The 15930-nt window shown below is 61.4% G+C and overlaps 2 protein-coding genes and 1 long non-coding RNA gene across 4 annotated transcripts; 1 reads left to right on the forward strand and 2 right to left on the reverse strand.

Annotated features, from left to right (window-relative positions):
- Nucleotides 1-94: 94 nt before the first annotated feature.
- Nucleotides 95-4309, forward strand: LOC121018072 (uncharacterized). 2 transcript variants are annotated; one of them, XR_005785014.1, is made up of 3 exons: nt 95-128; nt 3724-3891; nt 4042-4309. It is a non-coding gene; the product is annotated as an uncharacterized LOC121018072 (long non-coding RNA). The 2 variants fall into 2 exon arrangements; XR_005785015.1 differs by lacking the exon at nt 95-128 and adding an exon at nt 3396-3515.
- PPP1R27 (protein phosphatase 1 regulatory subunit 27) lies at nt 435-1669 on the reverse strand. Its single transcript, XM_040456675.1, has 3 exons — nt 1339-1669; nt 1103-1253; nt 435-782 (listed from the first exon to the last, which is right to left on the reverse strand). The coding sequence occupies exons 1-3, from the start codon at nt 1526-1528 to the stop codon at nt 659-661; spliced, it is 465 nt and encodes a 154-aa protein (XP_040312609.1). The 5' UTR covers nt 1529-1669; the 3' UTR covers nt 435-658.
- A 1134-nt stretch (nt 4310-5443) lies between the features above and the next one.
- Nucleotides 5444-15291, reverse strand: P4HB (prolyl 4-hydroxylase subunit beta). Its single transcript, XM_040456672.1, has 11 exons — nt 15079-15291; nt 13977-14183; nt 12171-12304; nt 11897-12034; nt 8672-8776; nt 8362-8487; nt 7977-8177; nt 7529-7649; nt 7234-7415; nt 7043-7129; nt 5444-6341 (listed from the first exon to the last, which is right to left on the reverse strand). Exons 1-11 carry the CDS (start codon nt 15227-15229, stop codon nt 6261-6263), a joined length of 1533 nt encoding a protein of 510 aa, XP_040312606.1. The 5' UTR covers nt 15230-15291; the 3' UTR covers nt 5444-6260.
- Nucleotides 15292-15930: the final 639 nt, after the last annotated feature.

Raw genomic sequence — 15930 nt, forward strand, 5'->3', positions numbered from 1 at the left:
GGGGCCCGGCCGGAAGTGACGCCACCACCGCGCGCGCAGGCGCAGGCGCGGGGGGCACGTGACCGGCGCGCGCGCCTGGGGGCGGGGGCGGGGCCGCTGGGGGCGGGGCCAGAGACCGGGGGACGGCGGTACGGGCGCCTCCGGTTTCGTTAGGTCCGGGGTCGGCGGGGTACCGGGGGGGGGGGGGGGACCGGCGGGAGCGGGGGCTGCAGAGCCGAGGGGAGCGGAGCTGAGAGCTGGGGACGCTGGGGTTCTGGGAGTCGGGGGTCGGCGGGGTCAGAGACCTCAGACCCCGGAGCCCCGAGACGCTGGCTCCCTTCCCTGGCGCTGCCTCCTGCACCCCCAAGCCTGGCGCTGGGATGGCAGGGCCCACTGACCACCGGAAGCGGGAGAGCCGGGACGGCCCCGTGCCCAGTAATCAGGCTACCACCAGGGGCTGGGGAATGACGTTTATTGAAAAAGTAAAAAGTGTCACGATAAAAAAAAAATTCACCTGGAGAAAAAGCCAGGCCAGAAGCGTGGGGGGTGGGGGTTGTGCCCAGGTACGGGCTCCTGGCCAGCTGCCGCCCCTACCGGTGGGGCAAGTCCTCGTACGTGGGGGAGGTGGGCACCCAACTTCTCTCTGGAGGGCCAGAGCCCTGGGAGGTCAGGGCTGGGCTCAGTCCATCCGAGTCCCTTGGAAGAGCTCCACCAGGTCCTTGAAGTCTGGGTCGATGAGGTCTGAAGGCAGGTCTCCATCGTCGTTGGCTGCGTCTCTGTCTGCCCCCAGGGAGATGAGGTACCTGGGGTGCAAAGGTTGTGGTGGGGGGAAGGCGGCCTGCAGGATGTTCACCCCAACCCCGGGGTAGCAGGCTGGAGTCCTGGCGTGCGCCTTTTTAAAAAAATGTTTCCAGGAAGGGTGAAGAGGAAGAAACTTTATCCTCCAGAAACAGTGGCTGACTTTTCTGGTTTGCTCTAGGGAAGGCAACAGGGTAGAAAGGAGATCCTAGAAGCTCTTAGGGCTCTTAGCTCTACTGCCAGGGCCGCCTTTCAGGAGACCACATCCTGGAGGCCACCTGAGGTCAGGGCATTTGGGATGAAGCCCCGGGCCTGGCCCTCTCACCTGGCTATGTCAGGGTACCCGTCGCTGCAGGCGATGTGCAGGGGCGTCCACCCAGTCTCGTCTCGCTGGTGAATGTCAGCTCCGTACTTGACCAGCAGCTTCACGCACTCCAGGTTTCCAGAGAGCACGGCTTCGTGCAGGGCGGCCAGGCCTGGGCAGGGCAGGGCGGGAGGGGTCAAGGCTGAGGTCTTCCCCCAACACCCCACAGACCCTCGGCTGGCCCCACAGGCGCTCACCTGAGGGGTGGATGGTGTCCAGGGTGACTTTCCGAGCCCGGATAAAGCGCCCTACCTGCTCCAGGTCACCCTGGCGGATGTGGTCTAAGAACAGGACGTCGTTAGGGAAACGCACGCTGCGATCGGCCAGCATCCGCCGGCGCCGATGTCGTGGGCTGTATCGGGCGTAGCGGCTGGTCCTGCTGGGCATCCTGGGGGCTGTGGTGGGTCCACCTTGCGGGGACCCTACTGCTCGGGGGAGGGACGTGTCCGGCCCGGATCAGACAACGCATACAGGCTCTTCCTGCGCCACCGCCGCCCCGTGCTCTCCTGTGATGAGGCCACCTCCCTCTTATATAGGGCCCGCAGTGCTATATAAAGCTGCGCAGTCATGCTCACACCGGGAGGGGCTGAAACAGAGCAGCTCTGCCCTGCACACAGGATCATGTTTAGTGGCTCGTCTTTCAGCCCACCTGTCGCTCTGCCCCGGCCAAAGGGGTCAGATCCTCCCTGGCCACTGCTGTCTGCCCCACAGCTGGGCCTAGAAGGTGCCTTACAGAGGGCAGGAGAAGGCACTAGAAGGACAGGACCCATAAGGACGGCAAGCGGGTACCAAGGTCATGGAGAGGGCCCGGGCATCTCCCACAGTCCTGGGAACTCAGGGAAAAGGCCCGAGGTCTGGTGGAGGTGGCTGCTCCCACCTCCTGAGAAGCAAGGGGCTGCCCACATCTGAGGAAGCACAGGGTCCTGACCATGCCAGCACAGGTCCAGCCCCACCCATGTGCCCCCCTGCCACCTGTCACCTTCCAGCTGGGCCTGCACCACCTTGCCCTCCCGCTGGGAACCTTCCCAGGTTAGAATGTAAATAAATGCCTCTGCTCCCACTAGCCCATCCCACCCTGCCCACCAGGTAGCCCTCCCCACACCGCCCTCCTTTCCTTCCAGCCCCGTGCCCTCCACCCCCATTTCCTCTGGCTCCAGACTCCTGCCTCTAACTGCCAAGGACACACATGCTCACGCCTGAGGGAGCATTCAGTCTGCTCCCCTCGGAAGGGCCGTCACGGCCCGGGTGGCATACGCACTCTGCCTGGTCGGGGCTTCCCTGTAAGAACGTAACCAGTGCAATGCATCGAAGATGCCCGGCAGGCTGGGCCGGCGCTAGCAGTCCACCGCAGCAGCCTGTTTCCAGGGGTGGCCGAGACTTTGGTGGGGAGAAGAGCCAGTGGAAATGAGCCTTGCACACAGGAGCAGAGCTGGGCCAGGAGCTCACGGGGGCGGGGGCGGGGGGGCAGCGCCCACAGCACGTGCTGTTGGCTAGCTGGGTGTGTTTGGGCTGCCGTGACAAAGTGCCAGACTGGGGGCTGAAACAAACTTTATTTCCGGGGCACCCGTGTGGCTCGGTCAGTTAAGCGGCCGACTTCGGCTCAGGTCACGATCTCATGGACACCTGAGTTCGAGCCCCCACATCTGGCTCTGTGCTGACAGCTCAGAGTCTGGAGCCTGCTTCGGATTCTGTGTCTCCCTCTGTTGCTCTGCTCTGTGTCACTCGGTCTCTCAAAAATAAACAAACATTGAAAAACAAAACAAAACTTTATTTCCTCATGGTTTTAGAGACGGGAAGTCCAAGATGAAGGTGTCAGCAGGACTGGTTCCTTCTGAGGGAGAATCCAGGCCCCCTCCTGGCTGCTGGTGTCTGTCTTTGTTCCCTGGCTTGTAGAGACATCACCCCATCTCTGCCTTCATGTTCACACGGCCTTGCCCCTGTGTGTGCCTGTGTCCAAATTTATAAGGTCACCAGTCATTGGATTAGGGGCCGCCGCCCTACTCCGGAATGACCTCGTCTTGTGCGACCACATCTATGACAACTGTATTTCCAAATTAGATCACATTCTGAGGTCCCGGGGGTTGGCACTTCAACTTAGGAATATTGGAGGATGCAGTTCAAGCCGTGACATTGGCGAGAAGTCCCCGGGGAGTCTCTGGAGTCCTGAGTAAGGACAGAACCAAGGCTGACTGGCACTCTTCTTGGGGGTGGGGCCGGCCACCTGGTCACCAGCAGCCTTGCATCACTGGGCTGGTCTCCATCCAACAGAACCAAATCAACAAATGCATTTAACACCCTCTAGGTGCAAAGCCTCAGGGCCAAATGCTGTGGAGAAATGGGGCACCGCCTAAGACGGACTCCCGGCCCTGACAAGGTTTTTCTCGGCTGGTCTCAGAGCCCCTACCTGCTGGCCGGGCCTGGCCACCATGGAACCCTCCTCCCCGGCCAGGCCCTGCAGGGCCCCCAATCCAGGGGTGGTGCCTGGGGTTCCTGAGCTCCAGGGCTCCGAGGACGGTGCTGGGTGATCTTAACTCCTAGTCACCTGGGAGGAGTCAGTATACTTCCTTCTGGCGTGTTTACAGGAGAAAACTTTCCTTTGATGTGAAGATGGCCTGTTCTGGTGTCGTGGAAAGTTCTGTCTGCCCTCCCTGCTCAGGGGATCAAATGAAAGAAGGCTTTATGAAGCTGCCACCCAGGCCTTCCCGAGAGTGGCCAGGCCTCGGGCTGGAGGCAGGCCCCGTCCTACCGAGGTGAGCTGAGAGCTTGGGGGTTTTGGCTTTTGGGTTTCAGCTTGGGCCAGAGAAGGGACTGGTGCCCCAAGCGCCCCCCCCCCCCCGATTCACAACAGACTCCCCTGAAAGGTATTTAATGTGCTTTTAATTCTTACGTGGGCACTGGAGCCGTCCTCTGAACCGTGGGCCTGGCCTGAAGCGTCTCACTTTGGAACCTTTTGTCAGAAGCTGGCTGTGAGCGTCTCACCTAAGAATGTTGGTTGGCAAACCCTAACTACCTGTAACCACATCAGAACCACACCTGTATTCATGTGGCTTTCTTCCTGATGCCCGTGTGAACCCGCGATCTGGCTTATACGATGTTAGGTTTCTACCTTCTAGAGGAATAAAGCAAACCAAAACATTTAATGCAAAAAGCCCACTTTGAAAAGTCCGAGGAGTGCGACTAGTGGTGCTTTTTATCCAGCAGAAAACAGGAGCCAGAGAGCCCATTGGGAGACTGGGTGCAGGGCCCACTGTACAGCCTGTCCCTGCCGGCAGGCTCTGAGGCCTGAGGACCTGGGGGGGCAGGCGGGGGAGGGGTGTCTGGTGCACCAGGGCAGTAACTTCCTGCCACCTGGAGAGAGAAGTGAAGGAGGGCAGGGGAGAGGAAGAGAGGGAGATTGGGAGGCCCGGGCTGCTAAGCCTTAACTGACCACCCTGAGTGTGCAAAATTGCCTGCTAATCCAGCAGCCCGGCCAGGTTTTGGACTCCACCCTCACAGCCTCCCAGCAAATCCAGGCCCTGGAATGTGCTAATCAGCTGCCTCTGCAAAAGGGGAAAGGTACGGGTGATTCACCGCCGCTCCCAGGAGCACATGACACCGTGCTCCCGCCCGGTCCCAGCTCTCCACGCGGAGGGGCCTGGCTCTGGCGCAGTTGGGTCCACAGGGTCACCCACACCGGTCGCTGGGGCAGGGAGCACAGGATTGGACCCCGCCTCCCCCTCCCCCCGTGGCAGCCTCACTCCGTGCCGGGTTTCCTCCTCTGGAGGCTGGAGGCCATGCGCCCCCTGGGGGAGCAGCTCCCATCTTGGAGGGCAGGTCCGCCGTCCTCCCACTGAAGCTGAACGGCGCCAGCTCACCTTTCCAGGGCTAAGCGTCTCGTTGTGCCAGCAGGACAGAGGCACCGCACACCTGAACCCGGGAGCGGACCAGCTGGAAAGCTGCTGGCACAGGCCAGCCGAGACTGGAGAACGGGGGAAGGAAGCCCAGCTATGGGCAGCACTCAGCGCGGCCCACTGGGCTGGGGAGGCAGCACAGGGGTCTGGTCGGCGCTGCCCAGAGTGCTCACACCGGGTACTCCCTGCCCGCTGGCTGGCTGTGGACCGTTCGCCCGGCGGGGGGGGGGGGGGGGGGGGCACGCGGGAGCAGCGCCTCCACCTGGTGACCTGCAGGCGGTCACCACCTCGGGCTGACGACCCAAGAGACTCCTGTGGCTCCCGTGTTGGCGCCACGTGCCAAGAAAGGCCCTGGCGAGAGGCCCCACCCGAGCCCAGGCCCAGGAGGGACCGTAGAGCAGAGACAACGAGAGGTAGTAAAATTTCAATTTTATTTGGCCAATGTGTTCAATTCCAATATTGTGGTAGAAATGCCTGAAAACTGTCAACGTTTGGTTCGGCTCAAGCACGCCTGACCGTTTCCCAGCCTGGAAATGGGAGGTTCTGCCTGGCACGGGCCTCAGGTTACCCTGGAAGTCACAGAACGGGGGGCCTGGCTCGGGAAGGATGGGGGGCTGCCCGGGGCTCGACCGGCACCCACCACCCCTCCAGGCGCAGAAGGCCCCCCGCCTTCCCCACCGTGCCAAAGCGTCCATTTAACCAAACACCGGGAGAACCACGCTCAGCCATGGCAACACCGGCATGTGGAGAGCGGCTGTCCAGGCCGGCCGGGCCCCTCCCCGAGCAGGGGACAGGAGTCTCCGGGGAGCCACGGCCAGAGTGGAACAGACACCCTGACGTCCAAAAATGTCTAAAAATCCCACCGATGGCATGTTCAAAAGTGACAGTATAAACCTAACAGGAAGGAGGCTTCACCTGCCCGAGATTCCAAGACATTTTAACGAGCACTTTGGACAAAACCATGTACGAAAAAGTACATCACGATTTAAAAAAAAATGGCCCAGAAGATGGGCTGGCCTGGAGATAAATCCCTTTCCAAAGATTGAAAAGCAAAGGGTGATGGGTTTTGATTTACACGTGTGTTAGAATGAAGTGTTGCTTCAGAAAGTTCCCTGCATTTCCGATGGACGTTCCCTCCTTCCGGGGAGGGGCCCCAGCTTCCGGAGGCCGAGCCGCTGGGTGTGCGGCCATGAGGTGCCGTGTCTGGGCGCCAGGGTCTGGCCTCCGTGTCACAGTTCATCCTTCACAGCTTTCTGATCGTCATCTTCCTCCAGGTCAGGCTCTTCCGCCTCTTCCAGATCTTCCAGGTCCTGGGGCGCAGCAGGAAGAGGGAGGGAAGCAAGCACATGGGTCAGGAGGGGTCAGGAGGGACCGGGAGGGACCGGGAGGGAATGGGAGGGACCAGGAAGGACGGGGCGGGGCCTCGGTCAGCCAGACACTGGCTGGCCCTTTGGGCAGAAGCAGCCAACTGTCGGCTCTCAGAGCTTCTGCCCGTAAGACGGTGCAAGGGGAGCCCGGGACCCCAGCCTCCAGGGTTTGTGGGGCCGCCGACAGCCCGCCGACCATACCCCACTGAGCTGACCACTGCCCTGGCTCCCGGTCTCACACACTCTGCCGGCCCCCGCCCCCACACCGCCCTGCCCTCTGGCCTGGGCACAGACCAGCCTCCACTCTCCCCAGCCGCCCACGGCTGCACGGACAGGCCCAAGCTGGTGTCCGGCAGGACGCCTCAGCCAGCGGCTGGGGAGGAGCGTCCGGGTCCAGCGCAGTAGGGAGCCTCACGGGACGAGTAAATCTCTTAAGCAAATATCAGCATTTAAAGGCCCCTCTCAGGCAATCTGTACAGCATGTTCATCAGGTAGGACGGCTCTGCGGGGCACGGTGAGGGCTTCCCGGCAGCCCCCCAGCCCGGGTCCCCGTGCCTGCCTCAAGTGGCGCCCACGGAAGCCTGTCCCACGGACTACAGGGTGTGACCCAGAGGCTGGCCGGGCGGAACCAACGTGCCACTTACATCGTCGTCTCCGGCCCCGTCCTGCCCACCGCTCTCCAAGAACTTCTTAAAACCGTCTAGTGTCCGCTCCCCGTTGTAATCAATGACCTGGGGGGGGGGGGGGAGGGGGAGCGAGAATGTGAATCAGGGAGCCGGTCCCGCGCTCCCCGGCCCTGCCCCCCTCCTCCCCCAGCCCCCCGCCGGAGGCGCACCGCTCTGTCGGCGCCGGCTGGGAAGAACTTCAGTGTGGGGAAGCTGTGCACTTTCACGGCCTCCACCTCGTTAGCCGTCGAATCCATCTTGGCGATGACGACGTTTTCGTGGTCCTTGTACGTCTCTCCCAGCTTGTCCCAGATGGGGGCCAACTGTTTGCAGTGCCCACACCACGGGGCATCTGGAAGAGAGCAGCGGAGTCCCCGCCTTGGGCCGAGGAGCCGCTTTCTGCCCACCCCCGGCCCGCTGGCCCTCGTGGGGGACACGCGCACGAGCGGAAGAGGCTCCACTTACAGAATTCCACAAAGACGTTCTTTTTCTCGTCAAAAGCAACTTCTTCGAAGTTTTTCCCGACCAGCACTTTGACGGGCTGCTTGTCCCAGTCTTCGGGCAGCTCCTGGCTCATCAGGTGGGGCTGGAGGGCAGGCAGAGCAGGGTCAGGGATGGCTCAAGACCCCACTGGCCCCCAGGACCCCCACCCCGGCCTGAGACACACAGGGACCAGAGCTGCTCACGGAGCCTCGGGAGAGGGCCGAGCCCACGGGGTCGGGGCTGCTCTGTGCTCCCCAAGCAGTGGGACCACCGCGTCTCTCCCCAAGCATCTTCACACCATCTGGGGCCCCGTCCACAGGAGTCCACGCTCAGCTCAGACACCTTCCAGATGCAGCCGCAGGGAGCCCGGGACCCCAAAGGCCGAGAGGCCGGCGCGGGCCGGCTCCACCTCGGGATGTGGCTCCCCCACCTTGATCTTGCCCTCCAGGAAGCGGTGGCAGAACTCTTCAATCTTCGCCGCCGTCAGCTCGTCCGACTCCGGCTTGTACTTGGTCATCTCCTCCTCCAGGGTGATGAGGCGCACGGCGGGGCACTCCTCCTTCTTGAGGCCGAAGAACTCCAGGATCCGCTGGTTGTCCGTGTGGTCGCTGTCGATGAAGATGAACAGAATCTAGGGGAGAAGCGGCAGGTGAGGCGGGGGGGGGCCACAGGCAGCTTCCGCTCCCCTGCCTGGCCGCTTCCCGCCACGCACACTGTGCAGACTCGCACCGCCACGGCCTGGCCCTCCCAGAGGGACCCGGGAGCCGCAGAGAGCCCCGGGCCACCCTGCAGCCTGAGTCACTTGAGCCGCTCACCTTCCCCTTGAAGCGCTCGGCGGCCTTCTTGAAGTTGCTCAGTTTGCTCTCATAGTCAGACACGCTCTTGGGCAGGAATAGCAGGATGTGAGTCTTGATTTCACCTCCGAAAATCTTCGGGGCTGTCTGTGATGTAAACAGAGGTTATTGGGTCTGAGCCACGAACTAAGCCATTTACACAGAACATTCTCTCAACGGCTGCAATGCCACCGCTGCAACGATCTGTACGTGGGGGTTCCCGGGGTCGGGACCCCACGACCCTCCCACACCGCCCCGCCCTCAGGGCGCAGGACCCACAGGAGAGTCGCACCTGCTCAGTGAACTCGATGACCAGCGGCAGCTGGTTGTGCTTGATGAAGTCCAACAGCTTGTCTTTGGTGATGTCCCCCTCGAAGTTGTTCCGGCCTTCGTCAAACTGTGGGCACAGAGAGGGCCGCGAGAACCTCGGTCCTCCCAAAGCCTCCCATGCCGCCCCCCCCCACCGCCCCCAGAGCCCAGGTTCGGCCCGGCACAGCAACCCGGAGTTGTGATAGCAGAAGCCACACGCCTCTGTCCACCGAACAGAGCCGGATGAGGGCTGCAGACAGCAGCCTCTTCCGGGCACTGAGCCACAGCGACACCAAGGGGAGAGTGTGGGGCCCTTCCGGGGCAGCTGCAATTTCGTACTCTTGCTCAGAACACACGTTCTCCCGAATGTGCTATGCCCTCAGATCAGAGCAGAGTGACAAGGGACGTCCCGACAGACTGACATCAGCCAGGTCTGCCCTCCACAAGGTGGAGGCTAGAAACCAGCAGAACCCGAACACGCTCACCACTCAAATGCAGTTGTCTGGGAAAAACTAACTTTCACAAGACCTTCTGATTACACGTAACTGTTACTTAGACGGACGAGTTCTTATTTAAGTAGGCTCCATGCCCAATGTGGGGCTTGAACACACAACCCTGAGATCAAGAGTCACTCACTCTACCGACGGAGCCAGCCAGACACCCTAGACGGTTAGGGTCTTAGAAACATTTCTCGGTTCTGATTCCTGACCTGGTAAAAATCAATAGATAGAATCCACAACAACAGAATCTCTTTGGGATCCCCAGTAATATCTAAGAGTTTCAGAGGTCCTGAGGCCCCGAAGCTGGAAGGCTCTTGCTATAGACCAGAGAGGCCCACGGGCAGCCGTGCAGCGAAGCTGCAGCCCTGGCTCTGGGTGGAGCACAGAGACCACTCCCAGCACAAAAACGATGCTGCTTCTACACCTGTTCACACGAGCATCTCATCCTTCCCTCTGAACTCTTGAATGAGTCCCACAGAGAGAAACTACTCATCTTTTCTTCCCAGTCATTTCCAGTTACACTTCCCCAAAGGAACTTCCAGAAAAGCAGGTGGCCACTCCCTGCTCCCGCCAACATCACATTACAGCCTGACCTTCATTCAGCTCAACTATGACACCGGCTGCTAAAGTTAGACCAGATCGAGGGCCGGGTGCCGGGGGCCACGAGCACAGCACCCCCAGGAAAAGCTGAAGCCTGCTCTCTCTTCCCCAAACCCAAGGAGAAGAGGGGAAAGGGGATGAAAAGCCAAGGCCAGGGGTCCCGGCTCCACCAGGCATGCTCCTGAGCCCCTACCAGGGGCACACAGGCCCCCACTGCTCCAGAACCGTACCGCCAGCCCCTCCGAGCAGTGAGCGGTGTGCCCAGTTTCATGCCCAGAGGCCCAAAGAACAGAGTTGCCGCACGCACCTGTCTTGACACAATCTTTTTAGTAATGGGGTCACGTCACGCTACAGTCCCCCTCTACTTCAGTAAAAAGCACACAACCAGCCTTCATTCAGCCAGGGACAGTAGTGAAGCCCGGCCCCGTCAGGCCACAATGACAAACATCCCCAAAAGGCGCAACGCTGCAGGCAGCGGAGGACAGGCCTGGCCCGACACCTACTCCTACCCCGCAGTTTCAGGAAAGAAAAGCAAAGTAACCACCAGGACAAATAAAGACACAGAATAGCTCTCAAACCAGAAGTCCAACTGCCAGTGACCCATGACCCAAGCCACCATCCGAGCCCCCATCCTTCCCAGCAAGTGGCCTGCCCTGTCCCACTAGGGAGGTGCCTGACTCAGTGAGGCTGCCCACAGCGGCCCCTGGACAGACCCAACACACTGCAGGAAATGGGATCGAACAACCTAGAGAAAAGGGAATAAGAAAGACTGAGGAAATGAGCATGATGGAGAAAACGGGGGCCGGCCCAACAGAGCCGGGAGGGGCCAGACTTGAGCCTCCTCCTTCTCGTCCGTACGACGACGGTCTGTGACTGCAGCTGGGACCCATACTGACCCACGCGGCACAAAGTCCCCGGGGTCCTGCCAGGCCTCTGCTCGAGGCTGCCCCCCAACTGGCACCAGACCCAAGGGGTCACGTCACCCAGGCCGCGCCCAGTGCCGAAGACAACAGGGAGCCGAGGCTGGAGGACGCGTGAGAACTGGCGCTCTGGATTTTCAGGAGGTAGGAAAGCACGGTGTGGACGCGGGATGGCACATGGGTCTCGGCGGTCTCTGAGACACCCGCCCCCTCCGTCAGCCTCAACCTCAGGACCCAGGACTCTGGCCACCCGCAGAGGCCCATCCCACCCAGTCCCACCCAGGCCCCCCATGGGGGCCTCATAGCCCCTCCGTTCCCTCGCGGGGGGCGGGCGCTACGAGGATCTGGAATTGTTTTGAGGAAAGCAAGACTACAGAAACACTGGAGTGGCAAGGACGCTGGAACAGAGCCACCCGGAGCCACCTTGGCGTCCCCAGTCCTCAGGAGTACAGCCGGGAGACCCCCTCACCCCTCCCTGCCAGCCCCTGGCAAGGTGCCAGATGCGGCAGTTTCTACACAAGGTTACCTGTCTTCAGTCACTCGGCCCAGATGCCCTACACGTGGGGCGCACACGCATGACGGCCTTAGACCAGAAGCCAGCGACCTTTCTGACCACGGGGTTTCCTACTTTGCTGGGGTTCCAAACCCGCCCTCTTCCCACCAGGACAAAACAGGAGCGAAAGGCCCGATCCTCATCCCCGAAGACCCGCCTCCTGCCCCCTGCCCCTCCCCTGATTTCTGCCCTCCTCTGCCTGCCACCCGCACGGCCTCCATTTGCAGGGATCAAAAAGTTGAGCAAACAGGAGTGTCGGCCGCACGGCACCATCGACGTAACTGATGCCTCATACGAAGAATCACACGTTTAGAAAAGGTTAAGGCGGCAGACCTTCCCGAATATTTTGCGTTTTCTTTTTTTCGGCAACACTAAACGCTCCAGAGCAGCTCTGCCTTCATCAAACACGGCCCTGGAGTTGCCACTCGAGCCGGAACCACGGGCCCACAGCGCAAAGTCTGAAGGCCACTGTCTGAGTGGCTCCTATGGTCTGACGTTGCCAACAGGCCCCCGATAAGTCCGGCTGGCGGTCCAGCGCCGCCCGGGCAAGGTTCTCAGGGGCTGGCAGTGATAAGGAGAGCAGCCCCCCCGCGGTGTCTCCATGCCCTGGGCGGGGCTGCTGGAGGGCCACTCACCTTCTTGAAGAGCACAACCCCATCCTTGTCCAGCTGGTATTTGGAGAACACGTCGCTGTTGGACGTGATCCCAAAAGGTATGTCATCGATGGCCTCTGCTGCCAGCAGGAACTGCTTGGCAAAGTCCGACTCCACATCCTACAGAGAAGCAGCAGAGGTGGCCACTCAGCCAAGCACCGAGGGTCCCGCCCGGGCCACCAGCAGGACAGACAGGCAGTACCCAGACCACAGGGAACCTTTCCCCGACGACGGGGCGCAGTGCCGAAGCCTCTACCTTGAAGAAGCCGATGACGGTCACTTCGCTGGACTCCAGCAAGGCCTCCGCGGCGGCCCTGTCGGGCAGCGTGCTGGCGGCGGGGCCGGTGCGTTTCTTCAGCCAGTTCACGATGTCCTCAGCTTCTCTGCCAGCTGCACCCAAATACAGGCGGGTCCCGCTGAAAACCAGGGCCCACCCTCCCTGCCCGTTCTCTGAGCTCTCTGCCAAGACCGGGGCTCAACACTCTCCTTCCAGAAGAGGAACCTTGTCTACGCGCCTGTGCAAATCCTAGCGCTAAGAGCACTATTCTGTCTCTTGAGAAACCGGGACTGGGTGTGAAGCAGGGGAGACGCAGCGGCTGCCCCCAGGGTAGCAGAATCACGCCTCCGCCCCCTCCTCTAAGCCCTCTGCACTTTCTAAATCCCTTGACGCTTAAATTCATCAAACACACACTTTCCCCCAGCGACCTCACTCTAGGCTCCGTCATAATTAAAGATGTGGTAGATGGGGCGCCTGGGTGGCGCAGTCGGTTAAGCGTCCGACTTCAACCAGGTCACGATCTCGCGGTCCGTGAGTTCGAGCCCCACGTCGGGCTCTGGGCTGATGGCTCAGAGCCTGGAGCCTGTTTCTGATTCTGTGTCTCCCTCTCTCTCTGCCCCTCCCCCATTCATGCTCTGTCTCTCTCTGTCCCAAAAATAAATAAACGTTGAAAAAAAAAAATTAAAAAAAAAAAAAAAAAAAAGGATGTGGTAGAATTCAAAAAAAAATAAGATAAAAAAAGGCTGCTTGGTAAATCAGCTCAACCCCCGCCTTCCCCGAGCTCTAGCTGGCCTGGGACATGCAGGCCGCTCAGGGGTCCCTGTCCTCGGCCTGGCCCTCCCACACGCCTCCCAGACCAGCAAAATGAGAGGGATCAGGCTCCCGCACGCCACCCAGAGCTGACAGACCGAAAAGGTAGAAGCCTGCTCCTCCTAGGACTGAGGCCAAGGAGGGCCTTCCTCCCCTCAAAGCATCTGGCCACCTGGCCCGGCACGAGGAGGGTGCAAGGCTCACGCTTAGAAGGATTCTCCTAAGTGACAACGAGATGCTGACTCATCAGTTCCAGGTGGAGTTAGGAGCGGCTGTCTCATTCACCAAACCTAAGCGCGAGCGATGGGACCGTGGGAACTCTGCACTTCCTGTCCTGAGAGCGAACCCAGGCGAACGTGTGAACAACAAAACAGCAGCCTCGTAAGAACACCAGAGCCGCAGACGTCAGCGTCAACGAGGCTGCTGGAGAACATTCTGACAGAAGAGCCACAGAACCGGTTCTGTGGACAAAAGTCTCTCCTCTTGTCCCGGTACCTACCAGGCTACAAAGGGGCCCAGGCCCCAGGAGGCAGCCTGAGGGGCCGGGCCTTGCATTTGAGCTCTGCCAGGACAGGTGAGTGCCGCCAGCCTGTCACCCAGTGGCTCTCAGCCTCAGCCCTTGCCCTTCCCCAGGGCACTTGGCTTGGCACACCAGACAGTCCCAAATCGCTACACCTGTTGCTCCAAGTGGGCCCGAGGGCCCCAGCCTTCCTCCTCTCACCGGTCAACCTTAGGACAAGCCTCAGCTGGCCACCTGCCCCGGAAGGATGTCCCTCTCTACCTGAAGCACTCTTCGGGGATGGGAGCACTTTCCTCACGAGAGCGTCAGAGGCCGACCTCGACCGAGAATCCAGTCTGAGGCCAGGTTCCCCGCCTTGCCTCTGAAAGCGGGCCTCCCCACCTCTCAGGTCTCTCCCAAAGGCTGCAGGCACACCCCTGTCTGCAGGGAAGAGAAGGGCGGTGCGGCGACCACACCTGTGTACTCTCGGGGGGCAGCGGTGTCTCCGTTCTTGAAGAACTTGATTGTAGGGTAGCCACGCACACCATACTGCTGAGCCAGATCGGACTCCTCGGTGGCATCTACCTTTGCCAGTCTGATCTCCGAGCCTTCCGCCTTCAGCCTGCCAGCTGCTTTGGCATACTCGGGGGCCAGAGCCTTGCAGTGGCCACACCACGGCGCATCTGGAAGAGAAACGGATGCTGGGAAGCAGCGTCGACCAAGTTCCGCCGCTTCCCCCACCTTCTCCTGGCACTTCCTTCCATAAAAACCTTATCTACTCACCAAGATAACCCCCCTGAACCCACAGGGCTGAGCTGATAGCTCGACGCTCTTGGGCAATATTGGTACAGAGGCCACGAACGACAAACTGACACCAGACCCCAAGCTGCTTGGCACGGGACAAATGATGGGTGACTTCCCATCATCTGCAGGCAGTGAGGACGGTCACGTCTCTGGGATCTCCCAGAAAAGTCGAGAAGCCAGCGCCTCGGCACCTGTACGCTCAGCAAGACCTAGTCGTGAATGTGCAACGCACACCTGTGCACACCTGCCCCAAGACTCCCACTTAAAAGTGACTCTTTGCCAGCTCAGGTTAGCACCTCTGGCGGGCTGGAGCTTTCCACCCCAGGTATGCTTACACACTTATAAACACAGACGGCGGTGCTGAGTCTGGGTGACAGCACTGCTAAAGCGAGCAGTATGGGGTTGAAGGTGGGGCGCTCTGGGATCAGTCCTGGGGGGCGGTCAGGGGGCTGGACCCCGGCGTGCTCCTCTGTATTGGTGGCAGCTCACACAAGGCTAACGGAGGGCCCCTGCCATGTGGACGTAAGGCACAAAGCATGTCCTGGCTGTCGGCCTGCGGCCAGCCTTGAGACCCGGCTCAGGCAGGAGGGATGCCCCCAGGACGTGGGCAGCGCGGGGACGCCGACAGCAGCTCTGCGCGCCGCACCAGCCCGGGACTGCGCCTCCTGAGGGGGGGCTGGATGCTGACAGCCCCGGAGACCCCCGCCCGTCCCGCCGGCCCCCCCGCGTCCCCGCCCCGCCACGGCGAGGCCCGGCCAGGCCGGCGGCACTCACAGAACTCCACCAGCAGGTACTTGTGGGCCGCCAGCGCCTCCTCGAAGTTGCCCTTGTGCAGCACCAGGACGTGGTCCTCCTCCTCCGGAGCGGCGGCGCCCGCGCGCGTCAGCACGGCCAGGGCCAGGCAGAGCAGAACGCGGCGCAGCATGTCGGCAGCGGGCGCGGCGCTTCGGTTGGCGCCGCCGGGACAGCGAGGCCACGAGAACGCGCGCCGGCCGCCCCGCCCCTATAAGCCCGGCCGCCGCCGCGCGCGCGCCCGCCTGCGCCCACTCTCGATTGGCTGGCGGGCTCCGGGGCCCACCTCCAAAGCGTTCGCATTGGCTGACCGTTCTGGCCCCCGACCCCGGATTCGAAATCGCCGTGGGGGCTTCCCTCGCCCTCGCCCGAGATTGGCCGAGGAGCTCGCGCTCGCACTCTACCCGGTTTTTTCATTGGCTCCCCATGGAGAACTTTCTCTCCCTCGACTTGTGACTGGTGGCTTTCTCCTACACCTTCCGCGGGTCTGGAATGGCTGCTACCTTCGGAGGCCAGGATCTGCGGCTCCTGATTGGCCAAGAGATACGCGCACGCCCGCGCGATCCGTCGTCAAACGTGGCAGTAGGGCGGAGCTCCCGAGTGAAGGGCGGAGCTCCCGAGTGAAGGGCGGAGCTGCGTCTGCGCCTCTGAAACCCTTCGTGTTGCATTCTGATTGGACGGCTTGTCCTTAACTGACACCGCCCCCCCAGCTCTGCGAGTTGGAAGGCGAGTCAACGCAACTTCCGGTGCGCGTGAGGGTCGGGCGGTGCGTGCCGCGAGCCCAGCACCGCGGTGCTGGCGGGGCCGGCGGGGCCGGCGGGGCTCGGCCGTCCC

Source organism: Herpailurus yagouaroundi, unplaced genomic scaffold (genome assembly GCF_014898765.1).
Source record: "Herpailurus yagouaroundi ecotype Mexico unplaced genomic scaffold, PumYag 217, whole genome shotgun sequence".
NCBI classification, from domain to species: Eukaryota; Metazoa; Chordata; class Mammalia; order Carnivora; family Felidae; genus Herpailurus; species Herpailurus yagouaroundi.

Coding starts and splice junctions, on each gene's coding strand:
- PPP1R27 (XM_040456675.1), bottom strand. CDS start 1,528: ATGCCCAGCAGGACCAGCCGCTACGCCCGATACAGCCCACGACATCGG. Junction 1,254..1,338: donor GGACACCATCCACCCCTCAG/GTGAGCGCCTGT, acceptor TGCCCTGCCCAG/GCCTGGCCGCCCTGCACGAA. Junction 783..1,102: donor GGGTACCCTGACATAGCCAG/GTGAGAGGGCCA, acceptor TTTGCACCCCAG/GTACCTCATCTCCCTGGGGG.
- P4HB (XM_040456672.1), bottom strand. CDS start 15,229: ATGCTGCGCCGCGTTCTGCTCTGCCTGGCCCTGGCCGTGCTGACGCGC. Junction 12,035..12,170: donor CCGTCATCGGCTTCTTCAAG/GTAGAGGCTTCG, acceptor GCTTCTCTGTAG/GATGTGGAGTCGGACTTTGC. Junction 7,650..7,976: donor TCCTGGAGGGCAAGATCAAG/GTGGGGGAGCCA, acceptor CCTGCCCTCCAG/CCCCACCTGATGAGCCAGGA.